Source organism: Plasmodium berghei, assembly GCF_900002375.2.
Source record: "Plasmodium berghei ANKA genome assembly, chromosome: 8".
Classification (NCBI taxonomy): Eukaryota; Apicomplexa; class Aconoidasida; order Haemosporida; family Plasmodiidae; genus Plasmodium; species Plasmodium berghei.
Window position 1 is genome coordinate 380,999 of NC_036166.2, and position 14,155 is coordinate 395,153.

The following is a 14,155-nucleotide window of genomic DNA, read 5'->3' on the forward strand; positions in this document are numbered from 1 at the left end:
CGCAGTACAAGAAAGAACGCGTGTAGACAAAATATAAATGAACACACATGGAAAAATTGGACATTTTTTGAAACGAGTAAGTAAATATACAATACTGATAGTAGTAATTTTTTTTTTAAATTGTTTTAAATTTTGTTTTAAATTTTTTGAAGACTACAAAAAAATCGCACAGGATTAGAATGCGCTAATAGCGAAGAAATGTATTCATTTATTTACATATAGTATGTTTATTTTTCCCAAAAAGCGGAATAAAAAATGTTAAAGAATACCATCTTTAAAAAACTTCCCACAAATTGATATAACGCTCAGTTTTTTTTTCTCTTTTTCATTATACAATTTTAACTTAGAAAAATATGTTCCTTAAATGTTACCCTTAGATAGCGCATTTATATGTGAGCAAGGAATATATATATAATATAGAAATAAAAAAAAAAAAATGCTAGCATTTCCTTCGTCTTACGTAATATGGTAATAATACTACACAAATAATTTTCCACAAATTACATTGTTCCAAAATAGTAAAATAAACAAAATAAAACTATTTTTTATTTTTATCCCTATTTAATCCCCCCAAAAATAATAGCGTGACGACAAAAGTGTAAATGATGCTATTTTAATAGTATTGACTATATAACAATGTTGCGAAAACAACAATATAAAATAATTATTATAATAATGAATTAATCGATTTGTTTTATTATTTTACTAACATATTACCTTTTTATTTATTTTTGGTCATTTTTTTTTATACAAAAAAATATGAACATGAAATAATTTATAACAACTTTCCAAAAATATGCTAATAATAAGAAAAAAAATATGAACAAAATAAAAATAACCTGGGCAGTCAGTCATAAATTTATTCAAAGTACATATATATGTATATATATATATATATATATATATATATATATATATTTATCTGTACTATTTTTAAATATGTAAAATATTAATATAAAAAAATACAATATTATATGCATATTAGATAATATAAATACTATATAGTCAATTATTGCATTTTTAATATATGCAGAACTAAATAAATAAAAATGGAAATAAATTAAATTTATTGAAAATTAAATCATTTGGAAATTATTTTTACAGAAAATTTGTGGTACACTATATTCTTTTTTTTTATTTTTATTTTATATTCATTTTTTTAATATTATATATACATATGCATTTTATACCTTATTAATATCATTATTATGATTTTTTTTTTAAATGAATGTTGAAATAAACTATTTGAGGAATTTTTTTTATTAAAAACAATATTATATTTGGCTGTAGCAAATGAATGCTTTGTAAGAAATATATGTATTATATATAAAGATATAAATTTTGAATTTCCATTTATTCGATATAATATATATATCATATGTAATACATATTGCGTCCATATACTTCCATACGCGTTCGTTTGCACGTTTCCGTTTTTTGCTCACTCATTTATGCATATATTATTATACCTTTGTGAGAAAGAAAAATGGAATTGAATTTACAGCGAATGCACTTGAAAATGCTTTAAATTTTGAAAGCAGATTTTTTTAGTATAAGCATTTACTCTAAAATTATATACAAATACTCACATACACATGTGTGTGATATGATAAGATGTGCTTAGATATATACATTCATATACATATATATGTACGCATAGATATATATATATATATATATATAAGCACATTATATACGCTAATCTTTGCACATATATTCACTTTTTCGTGAAAAAAATGAATAATAATATGCAAACAAGCGATAAAAATGTTATGGAAAATGATAAATTAAACTTCAAAAGTGAAGCTAGTAAATTACTCGATTTTAAAACCACTGGTAATTATGGAGTATTGGGCTTAGGAAAGGATGCTAACTTTTCTATTGCCAACACAAATATAAGAGATGGGGATATACAAATGGACTTAGATTTTCTAGATATGGAAAAAGAGTTAGATTTATTAAATGATGAAAATTATAAAAAAATATTAGAAGGAAAAAATAACAATATAAATAATGGTAGTAACATAAATGGAACCGCAATAGACATAGGAAATTGTAGCATCTCCAATTTCCCGGGTGATGATAATATGATTGAATCTCTTTGCATTAATGAACTTAAAAGTGAAGAAGATGATCACCTATTTAGTGATAAAAATTACGCAGACAAAGATGAATTAATTTCGATGTTAAGAAAAAAACTTAAATTTAAAATAAAAGATTATAATTTAATTATGGATACATTGATAAGAACTAAAGAAGAATGTAGTAAAAAAACTGATCAAATAAAAGAATTGCAAACAAATAATAATAAAATTGAAAAGGAATGTTTTGAATTAAAAAAAGAATTAGAAAGAAAAAATAGTCAATCAAATTTAAATATTGAAAATCATTCTTTTTATAAAAAGGAATATGATGAAATAAAATATAAACTTGCAATATACGAAGATAAATATAAAGAGGTTTTAAAAAAAAATGAATTATTAAATAAAGAAATAACCAGCTTAAAAAATGAAAAAATAAAATATGAAATCAATAAAAAAACGGACATAGAAAAGTTTAAATTAGAAGAAGAAAGGTTAAGAGATGAAAATGAAAAACTAACATCTAAAGGAAATTTGTTAATAAATAAATATCTCGAAGCTGAAAAAAAAACGTATGCCATAGAACAAAAATATAAAGAGGAAATACAAAATTTAAAAAATATTCTGAATAAGGAAGAAATTAATAAAAAAAATTCTATCCAAAATTTTGCTAAAGTTAAAGATATATTATCACAATCTTTGGCAAAATCAGAAGAAAGTTACAAACAGGTAATTCAAGCGGAAAAAGAAAGAGATAATTTAAAAGTACAAAATGAGAATTTGCAAAATACAATTAATGATTTAAAGGGAAAAATTGACAATTTAAAAAATTGCATGAAAATATTTGAAAATAAATATAAAGAAATCATAAAAAAAAATAATAACATGTTTGCAATTACACATGAATTTATTAATCAAAAAAATTGTAAAATAATAATTTTACGAAAAAATGCCGAAATTAAAGATATTTTTGAAAAGTATAAAATTGATAAAAATATATTTCAAAGCATTAATGATTTTTCAGCATTGTATATTTATGAAATTCTTATACAAAATTCTTCTAAAATTGATGAAACTGAAATGACTGAATTTGAATCAGGAACATATGATATAAGTGAAAATGATGATAAATATATTAAAATAAAAAAAAAAAAATATATAACATTAAATTATATGCTTAACGAAGCACAAATTAAAATAATTACATTAACAAAAACAAAAGAGCATTATGAAAAATTATATTCCAGTAGTAAGAATAATTCACATAAAGATGATGAATCCATTTATAAAAAACATTATTTATCTTCTGATATGACAAATTTATATAATGAAAAAGTTCATTTTGAAAATAAGCTAGTAGAAAAAATTGAATATATAAAAAATTTAGAAAATAAATTAAAGGAAAAGGAAAGTGTTTTAGAAAAATCTGTAGAAACAAACATGAGATTACGGTTAGAAAAAGACACACTTATTAAGGTGATATCTGCTACTCCAGAATTTATATCAATAGCGCATCAAAGTAATGGAAACTATTCTATTCAATCATTTGTTGAGCATACAGTTATAGAATATGTACAAAAACATGAACGTCAAAAAAGGGATAATAATAATATGATAACATCAGCAGTGATTGATGATTATAATCAACAAACCCCATCATGTATTAGTAATAATTCTGGTGGTATAAAATTAAGTCATCCAGAAGAATATAATCAAAGAAATATAATGTCAAATTTAGTAATAAATAATACACATGAAAGAAAAATGAAAAAAAAAGATTTTTCTAATACAACATATAATGGAAATGAAGAATGTCATACACACAGTAATGTAGATAATACTAATTATAGCAATAAAGAGGATGGTTCATATATTGATGACTATTATTATTCACCTTCTTCATATGCAATAGAACATATTATGGCAAATTTAGAAAAAGCTATTGTAGAAATAGAAAATACACAAATAGCATATTTTCGAAGTAGTAATTTGCTTACATATATTGATGATTATATGCTAACTTTACAAATATTTAATCGGATATCTGATTATAATGATGCATATAAAGTTGAGAATTTACTTGAAAATGAAGAATATAATTTTATTATAGATAAAACATGTAAAAATTTTAATAATAATGATAATACCTTTCTTGGTTCTTATCCAAACGATGATAGTAAAATCGGAATAATAATAACAGAGTTAGAAAAATGCAAAAAGGATTATAGTGATGAAGAATTGCTTCATTTATTTGAAGAAAAAAAATTATTAGAAAAATATAGAAAATTTTATCATGATCATTTTGTCAATATTAATAATATATTTAACAAGTTTATATCTTTAAACTTATTTAATGTTGAAACAAAACATAAAAATGTTTATGAAAGATATTTTAATTTATTTAATTTAAATTTTAGTAACGTTGAAATTTCATTTGATTTGTTATTAAAAAGATTTTATAAAATATTAAGATTGTCAAAAACATATGAAAATTTAATTATAGAACGTGAGAAAAAAATAAAAGATATAAATAATGCACAAATAAATTTATATAATGATAAGCAAGAATTGCAAACAAATATAGAATTAATTAAAAAAGAAAAGGAATATTTAGAAAAATTGATTATAAAAAAAGAAAATAATGTAAAAGAAATTAATGAAAAGTATTTCCAATTGGAAAAAGAATATAATGAATATAAAAATAATAATTGTATAATTATGGAGCAATATGAAAATATGAAAAATGAAAATTACAATTTAGAGCAGGAATTATCAAAAAAAGAGTTAAAAAATAATACTCTAAATGAAAAAAATTGTGAAATCATAAATTTGTATGAAAAAGAAAAAGCATGTTTACAAACACTTTTGCATGAATCAAAAGAAGTTAATTTGTATTTGAAGGAAAAAATGGAAACTTTGCTAAACAATAATGAACGTATGAAATATGACTATGATATTCGATTGAATAATTTAAATGCTTTATGGATAGAAGAAAAAGAAAATAATAAAAAATCGAATTTTAATGTAAATTCTTTAAAAAAAGAAAATAACAATTTATTAATCAAAATTAAAGAAATGCAAGCAAAAAATCAGTTACTAAAAGTTGAACTTTCTGAGCGTATAAAACAATTGAATATGTTCAAAACTAGTATAAATTCACAAAAAAATAATAAAGATACATCATCGATAGTTGGATACACACTGAATAGTGTTAATACCACTGTGAATAACAATGCCTCTATTGGTGATGATTTATCTGGAGGAATTGAGAAAAAACATATAGCTCATGGAAATTATTTAGACAGGGATCAAAATTGTAATTATTTTTTAAATATAGATGTAACTGCATGTAAAATAGAATATGAAGAAAAGATAAAAAAACTTGAAGAAAATATTACCGATTTAAATGCAGAAATATTAAAATTAAAAGGAGAAAAAGAAATATTATTAATATCAATCGAAACTTGGAGATGTTTTAGTGCTGATAGTAAAGAAGAAATTAAGCACTTAAAAAAAATGTGTAACGAACAAATAGAAAAACATAAAGAGTTTATATTAATAAATAAAACAAATGAAGATAAATTAAAATTTGTAAAAAATTTATTAATGTGTGAAAAAGATAAATATGAAAAAGATGTAGATAATATAAAAGAAAAATTAACAAATGAATTAGAAAAAGTAAGTGATGAATTAAAAGAAAAAACTCTTGAAATTGAAAAATTAAAATTAACAAATGAAAAACTATTACTTAAGGCACAAATTATTGATAATGGTAAAAATGATGAAATGAATATGAAAAAAAAAGAAGAAGAATATATAGAATTGTTAAAGAAAGAAAAAGAAAATGTTGAAAAAAAATTTGAAAATACATCCGAAAAATATAATGAGCAAATTAGTTTAAATAAAAAACTTACTGATGATATTAATTTACTTGTTTCAACACACAAAGAACAGGTAAAAGTTTTAAATGAACAAATTAATATTTTAAAAAAAGATAATAAATATTTATTGGAAAGTTTAGAAAAAGAAGTCGAAGTTAGTGATAATGTAATGATTAAAAACAGATTAGAACAACTAGTAGAAATAAATAAAGATCTTCATAAAGAAATTCAAGAAAATTACAATAATACTGAAAAAATGAAGTTCAAAATAATTGAATTAAAAGAAAATATAAGAGTACAAAAAGAAACACACTTACAACAACAAAAATGTATTATTGAACTTCGAGCAAAATTAATTGATAATAATATGACTAATCAAAAAGATGAATATGTTTCAAATTTAAAAATAAATCTCGAATCATCAAGAATGCAATTAAAAGATTTGTGTGATCAACTTGAAAAGGGAAATTTAAATGAAAAAAAAAGTAGTATGAAAATTCAAAATTTGGAAACAAAATTAATTAAAGAAGAAAAAGAAAGAAAAAGATATCAAATGGAATTAGCCAATAAAAATAGTACTGATTTAATTTCTTATAATAAATTAAAAACACAAGTTGAAATGATTACAGAAGAAAATAAAATTTTATTATTACGAAAAGAATGCTATGAAAAAGAAATAGAACAATTAAAAAGGGATTCACAATTCTTTAATTCAACTAAAAATAATGATATGAATATTATTGAAAGGGATGTGCTGAAAAAACAAGTAGAAGAACATATAGCAAAAATAAATGAAAAGGATAAACAAATTGTTAATCTTAATTTTGAAATTAAAAAATTATATAATCAATTGGAAGAAATGAAAGATAGTATGAATAGAATAGAATCTACAACTTCAATATTTGATAGACCAATTGATGAAGGTTCTTCATTGAACATAGATAATTCTAAAACATCACAAAACAATCAAGTATCCCTTGAAATATATAAATATATTAATGAAAACATCGATCTAACTGCAGAGTTAGAAAATAAAAATGATATAATTGAACAAATGAAAGAAGATGTTAAAAATAAAAATAAGGAAATAGCCAAGCTTAATAAAGACGTAATAAATTTATCAGCAAACTATGATAAATTAAAAGAGTCAATATATATGATGGAAAAGCATAAAACAAATTTAAATGAATATATAAAACAAAAGGATGAAATTATTAGTTTGCTACAACAAAAAGTTAACAATAATAATAGTAACAATAATAATAATAATAATAATAATAATAATAATAATAATAATAATAATAATAATAATAATAATAATAATAATAATAACCCAACGAAGTGTTGTAATTTAGTAGAAAATAATAATAGTAATCAAAATGTGGGTAAAGAAGATGATTCAAATACACCAATTAAATATAATATAAATATGAAAGATAATAATTCGAAAAAAATTGAAGAAAAGATTATGGGAATGGAAGAAATTATGAACACGTCATGTGAAGAGGTAATAAATACATTAAAAAAAATTCCACGAAATAGTGTCGAAAGTGATAATAATAATTTAAGTTCATCAGAAAGTCGAGAATTTTCTGTGAGCTCAGATCATATAACACTAATAAAATGTAACATTTTGAAAATGTTTAAACTAGGATCTTGTTATTTATATATTATTAATCGAAACTTAAAAGAAATCAAAATTTTGAAGGATAAAATAAATTACCTTGAGGAAAATATACAAAGTTTAAATTTATTTATAAATAATTTAAAAGATCAAAATAAGAATAATGAAGTAATAAAAATAAATAATGAAGAGCAAATTATACAATTAAAGAATAGCCTACAAAATAATGAAAATTGTATAAGCAATTTAAATGATAATTTAAAACAAAAAGACGAAATGAATAATTCAAATATAAAAAATTTGATTAAATATAAAAGTTTTATTATTAATTTAGTGCATCAATCAAATATATTTTTTCATATTTTTAAAATTATGAATACACAAAAGGTTATACAAAATTCCATATATAATCAATTAACTCAACTTCGAAAAGAACTAGATTTTTATCTGAACGATTATATAATGATTTCAGAATTAGAGAACAAAGAAAAATTGAATTTGAGTAATATTGAAAATAATTTATTAAATATAGTATCTACTTTTTCTTATGAAAATTATGAACATATTCAAATATTTACAAATAAATTTAATTTTATTATTGAAAGAGGAAAAGTTTCTATTTTCTCTGATGGTAAAATTCACCCATCTCAAAATGACCAGACTAACAATTTCTTTTCGAATATTAATTCTTACTTCCAAAATCAAAATCAGTATAATAATGCACTCAATTTTAAAGATTTAAATGAAAATACTATCGAAACCCCCAAAGATACCCAAGTTCAAACGGTTCAAATATATCAAGAAACACAAAATGAGGAAGAAAATATAAAAAATGAAAATATAGCTACACAAGTAAATAATCAAAATGATCAAATTGATGCGCTCAAAAATGAAGAGTATAATGATGATCAAATGTATAGCGTTGAAAATGATGGAACTGAAGAAGAGGATTATCGAGCCAACAAGGAGCATACCGAACATGATGAACATGAGGAAAAGTGCAAAGAAGAGGGGGATATGGAAATAAATGAAAATGTATTAAACAATAACAAAGAAAAAGAAAACACAAATATAGAATCATATAATGAGTATAACAACAATAGAGAAGAATATGCAGATGTGATTGATAATGATGAAGAAAAAGAGGGAGAAAAATTTAGCTATTCGAATAAAGAAAGAAGTAATATAGATAATAACAATTATGATGGAAACAATTGTGATGGGAATGAGACTTTACAAAGATATGAAGAAAATGTGATAGTAGAAAATGGGAACAATTTTGGAGAAAAGGAATTTTTAACTTCAAATGTTGAGTCAAATTTATTTGAAAATAATTATAAAAATAATGACGATAATGGAAATAATATAGTATCAGAAGTTAGCGAAGAAAATAAACTTTTAGGCGATGATTCAGTTAAACATATAAATTATGAAAATATAACAATTGGCATAAATATAAATACTTCGAATCCCCAAAATGAAGAAAATATATCTCCACCTTCTTTTACTAACAAAGTCGAAAATCACAATAACACTTTTGTAAATGGTGCTACTTGCTCATATTTGTCAGAGTGTGAATTTAGCTCTTTTGATAATAATGATAGTTTTAAAATGAAAGGATCAAAAAAAAGGAAATATCATTCCGACTCAGAAATAGCTAAACAAAATAGTAATAATAAAGCAGAACATGCAAAAAAAAAAATGAGAAAAATGAATAATTCGCACAAGTTTACTAGTGGAGGTACATCATCTGGGATAGCGGAAAATCCAACTCAACAAAATATAAATTTAGATGGCAACGATAACGATAACGATAACTTAGGGGGCAGTTCCCCAAATGAATCATTTGATAACTATTATGATGAGGAAAAAAAAAAATATGAACTACTAGAAAATATAAGCAAACTAAATCAAGCATACAATAGTAACAATTTAGATGCAACGAGCGATGAAAACAATTATACGAAAAAAAACGAAAACAACTCTATGATGAAAAGTGATAAAGAATCTCAAAATGAAAATGAAGATGCAAAAGAAAGTGACAGCTGTTATGTCATATCATCTGATGATGATAGGCAAGTGATGGATTACGGGCAAGACGAAGAAGAATACGAAGAAGAATATGAAGAAGAATATGAAGAAGAATATGAAGAAGAATATGAAGAGGAAAATGAAGAAAATGAAGAGGAAAATGAAGAAAATGAAGAAAATGAAGAGGAAAATGAAGAAAATGAAGAAAATGAAGAGGAAAATGAAGAAAATGAAGAGGAAAATGAAGAAAATGAAGAGGAAAATGAAGAAAATGAAGAGGAAAATGATGGCGAAGTTGACGAAACTGAGGAAGAGGATAGGGAAATGGACGAGGCAGATTATGAGCAGTTCGATTCAAAGGGAGAATTAAATAGTAGCATTTGTGATGAGGGGGATGAAAGTAATTCTGATGATGCCGATAAAGATATGATAGATTATGATGAAATTGATAATATGAATATAAATGAAAATCGAAATGGAGAGGATAGCGAAGCTGAAAATGGAAAGTATGACTGCAATAGCAATGGTAGCAACTGCTTAGATGAAAAAAATAAAAATAAAGACCCAATTATTAGTATTGCAACATCAGATGATGAAAACGATGGGGGCAATGAAGATCGAAATGAGACATTCAATGAATGAAATAAAAATTGTCTATTTGAAATGACAAAAAAAAAATATATATATGTTTTAAATTTGTAAAATAATTTAATTTTTTTTTTTTTTATAAAATATTATTAATAAATATGGATATGTGTGTACATCTTTTTTATTTTGTTTTTGCTCATTTTTTATATTTATTCATTTTTTAATTATTTTTTTGAATAATAATGCCATTAAAGGCAAGTTATAATCCTTTCAAAAATATACACACACATATACACATATACAAATGTGGATATGATGTATAACACGTATGTGTAAACTTTGTTTTAGTGATTATTTAGTGAAATTGCCATTTTATTTTTTTGAAACTTGGATTTATTAATAACACATAAAAACTAAATAATTATTTTAAACTCATTATATATAACACTTTTTTGTTTTTTTTATAAAAAAAATAGAGAAGCATATTTATTATCATACTATTATATTATTTACCAGCTGTATACACTTCACATTTCTTCATATATGTGATCTTAATACATGTATTATTATTTTACATTTTTATATGACATTTGTTCGTTATAGAAATTAAGGAGTTATATGATAAAATGAATAATAAAAAAGAAGAAAAATAAAACGAAAGAATGAGCATATTTATAGTATGCAAAATGTTTGACTCAATATTATCATCATCATTTTTTAATTATATATAAATAAAGGTACATTGAGATATGTAAAATAAAAATGTTTAAAATTGAGAATTTTAACATAACTGTTTTCTTGGTAATAAACTTTAAATCTACGTGAAATTATGTATTCCCATTATTTCTTATAAGTTTATATTAATTTATTTGATGACACTCAATTTTAAAAAATAAATAATAGAGCATTTAAATAGTATATATATATTGAGGTTTTTTTCATTTTTTATTAATATAATTTCGTAAAAACACATATATCACACCCTCACGACTATTCTTATATTTTTCGTGCATTGTTTGAAATTATGCCTATATATATATCATATGTAATTGTGTTTTTGTACACTTTTGGAATTGTATATACGGGGCAACTTTACAAAAACAATCAAATAAAAAAAAAAAAATGTAGATAAAAAACAAATTAAAAAAATATGTTTAACATGCTTATTCGTAGCGCACGTCCAGTGGTCATAACCACATTCGCCATAACACGTACGTTATTTATTTGTGGATTTTGAAAAATAAATAAAATATAAAATAAAAATAAATAAGAACAAAAAATATATAATGAATAAAATAAAGCAAAATACAAAATTAACAAAATAATGTGGTTCATTAGGTGAACAAGTATAGTCAAAAAAAAAATACTATCATATACATAGAATAATACTTTTAATAATTTCATAAAATAAAAAAAAGACATTATTATAAAAAATATATATTTAATGATTTAGTCATTATAATGCTGTGTGCATATTTAGCGAATATTTATTTTTCATTTTTTCTTTCTCTATATATTTATTAAGCATATTTTTTTTTTTTTAAATCGTAATAACACATAATTTTTTTTTTTTTTTTTAAATCATTCTATGTATTTATATATTTTAGTATATTATAACGATATTTTTTTATTCCACAAAAATTAATAACAAATGGTGCATCAACCAAAATAATAACCTAATCAATAAGTATCAATTATTAATAAACACTTGTATTACTATTATATGCGTATAAGAACATATGATACACATTATTTGTATACATTTAGACAATATATGATATTTCCCTGCATGCTATATATATTTTTTTTTGTATGTTATAATAACGTGCTTGTCTATATGTACAAATGCTTATACCTTTAAATTCAAAATAATAATTTTCCTGTATCATCTTATATAATACATGTGTGTATTTTTACCAATATTTATACACTCTCATTTTTTATATTTTATATTCATTATTCCATGCAAATAATAATATGTATATGATAAAAATAAATATGAATAATACATTTGAACAAAACTGTTTAAATCATATAAATATATGGTTATCATATTATGATCATTTTCCAAAAATATTTAACAAAAAAAAATGTAAATAAAGATTTACTATATATGAATATATATATTTTCCCCCCCCTTGCAAGCATCCATTCTTATTAGTGTTGTTCTTTATATTAATAAATTTCATACCCTTTTTTATACTCAACATACAATAATGAATATCAAACACTACATATTATTTAGCAACTTATCAAAATATTAAATTTGTTTTTTTTTTGTTTCATATATTCTACACATAATTCATTTAATTATTTCAAATAATTTTGACACATATAAAACTATTTATGTTTATTTTTATACATACAAATTACATATCTTTTAAAAAAATATGTTATATGAGGAATAAAAGTATAATATACACATGTATATATATATTATGTTATATAATATATTTGTATATAATAAAACAAGTATTATATTATTAGTGTGTTGAAGGAATATTTATTATATACAAAAGAACAATCTGTATCAAATACATATGTATTAGTGTATTTTAAATATATTTAATGGATATATATTAAAAATATAAAAAATATGCATGTATGCTTTATATGCACCTATTTTTTTTTCCTTTTTTTGTTTAATTTTATTGAACTATTTTTTTGATTAGTATAATCGTATACAATTTCAATTGCACATTGTAATAGATTGTTTTCAAAAAAAAAATAAAATAATATTATATTATAAAAAAAACAATAATAAAATGAATATAAATAGCACCATTTATTTTATGATACATGTATTTTTTATTTTTTTATTGTTCATACATTTATGTTCTTTTCTGTTTTTACATATAAAACAAAAAAAGGAATGAAAAAGATTATGCAAGATAAAAATGTAACTAATTCAATTGTGACAAAATAAAACCAATTGAAATCATCATATGGATGAATCATCAAAAAAGAAAACCAATATAAGGTTGTCAAAATTATATTACTTTTGTTACCTACTACTTTTTTATAATCAATTTTCCAAATTATAACTATTTAAATTTGTCATTTACATTTGCATATATATATATATATATATATATAATATATATATGTGTATGGATGTGTATATATTAAACAAATTATAATTGCATTTGTAAAGATATAAGATGGAATTAATGTCATATTAAACACATTCAATTATCCTTTCAAGTTGTAACTTTTTTTTTCTTTTCATTATCATCCCCCTTATTTTCCTTTATTTTCCTTTATATGTTTACACTATTTTTTTCTTATCCATATTTATTATTTTACATGTTTTTTATTACAAATATAAAGAAAAAATGCAAGGAAAAGTATTTTAAATATACATTGTACATATTTTCGTTTTTGAATTAGCTGTTTACCGTTTTAAAAAGTTAAGTGGAAATATCATAAAGTATAATATATACATATATACACAAAGATATACATATTTATACATGCATATATATTATTGAGAGATGCTTATACAAAATTGAGAATTATATATTTTTATATATACTATATTATTATGTACAAATTTATTATATATGAACGTACATGTATAAATATATTTACACACAACTAAAGAATAATAATTCTCTTAATTTGTGTAATAAAAAAATAAAAAGCTAGCATTTGTATTAGAAATTTTTTTTAAACTAAAAAAAGCACATATATGTATGATATATACATGTATATTTAATATATATACTTTAAGCTTACCCATTTATTCGCTAGTTATATATGCTCACGCTTTCAAAAAAAAAAAAAACTATAATAATTGTTAAAAAATTATGAGCAAATCATAGGAATTATATATTATTAATAAAAAAAAGTGGGGGGAAAAAACTAATTTATGTATTTTATTTCTCATTGAGTACAAAAACATATATATGTACATACAACACTTATACATTTTTAACGACAAAAACTAA

At 21.5% G+C, this 14,155-nt stretch overlaps 1 protein-coding gene across 1 annotated transcript; it reads left to right on the forward strand.

Annotated features, from left to right (window-relative positions):
• Positions 1-1,736: 1,736 nt before the first annotated feature.
• Positions 1,737-10,259, forward strand: PBANKA_0807900 (conserved Plasmodium protein, unknown function; the record flags this gene model as incomplete). Its single annotated transcript, XM_034564232.1, has 1 exon — positions 1,737-10,259. One exon carries the CDS (start codon positions 1,737-1,739, stop codon positions 10,257-10,259), a length of 8,523 nt encoding a protein of 2,840 aa, XP_034421049.1.
• Between the last annotated feature and the right edge of the window lie 3,896 nt (positions 10,260-14,155).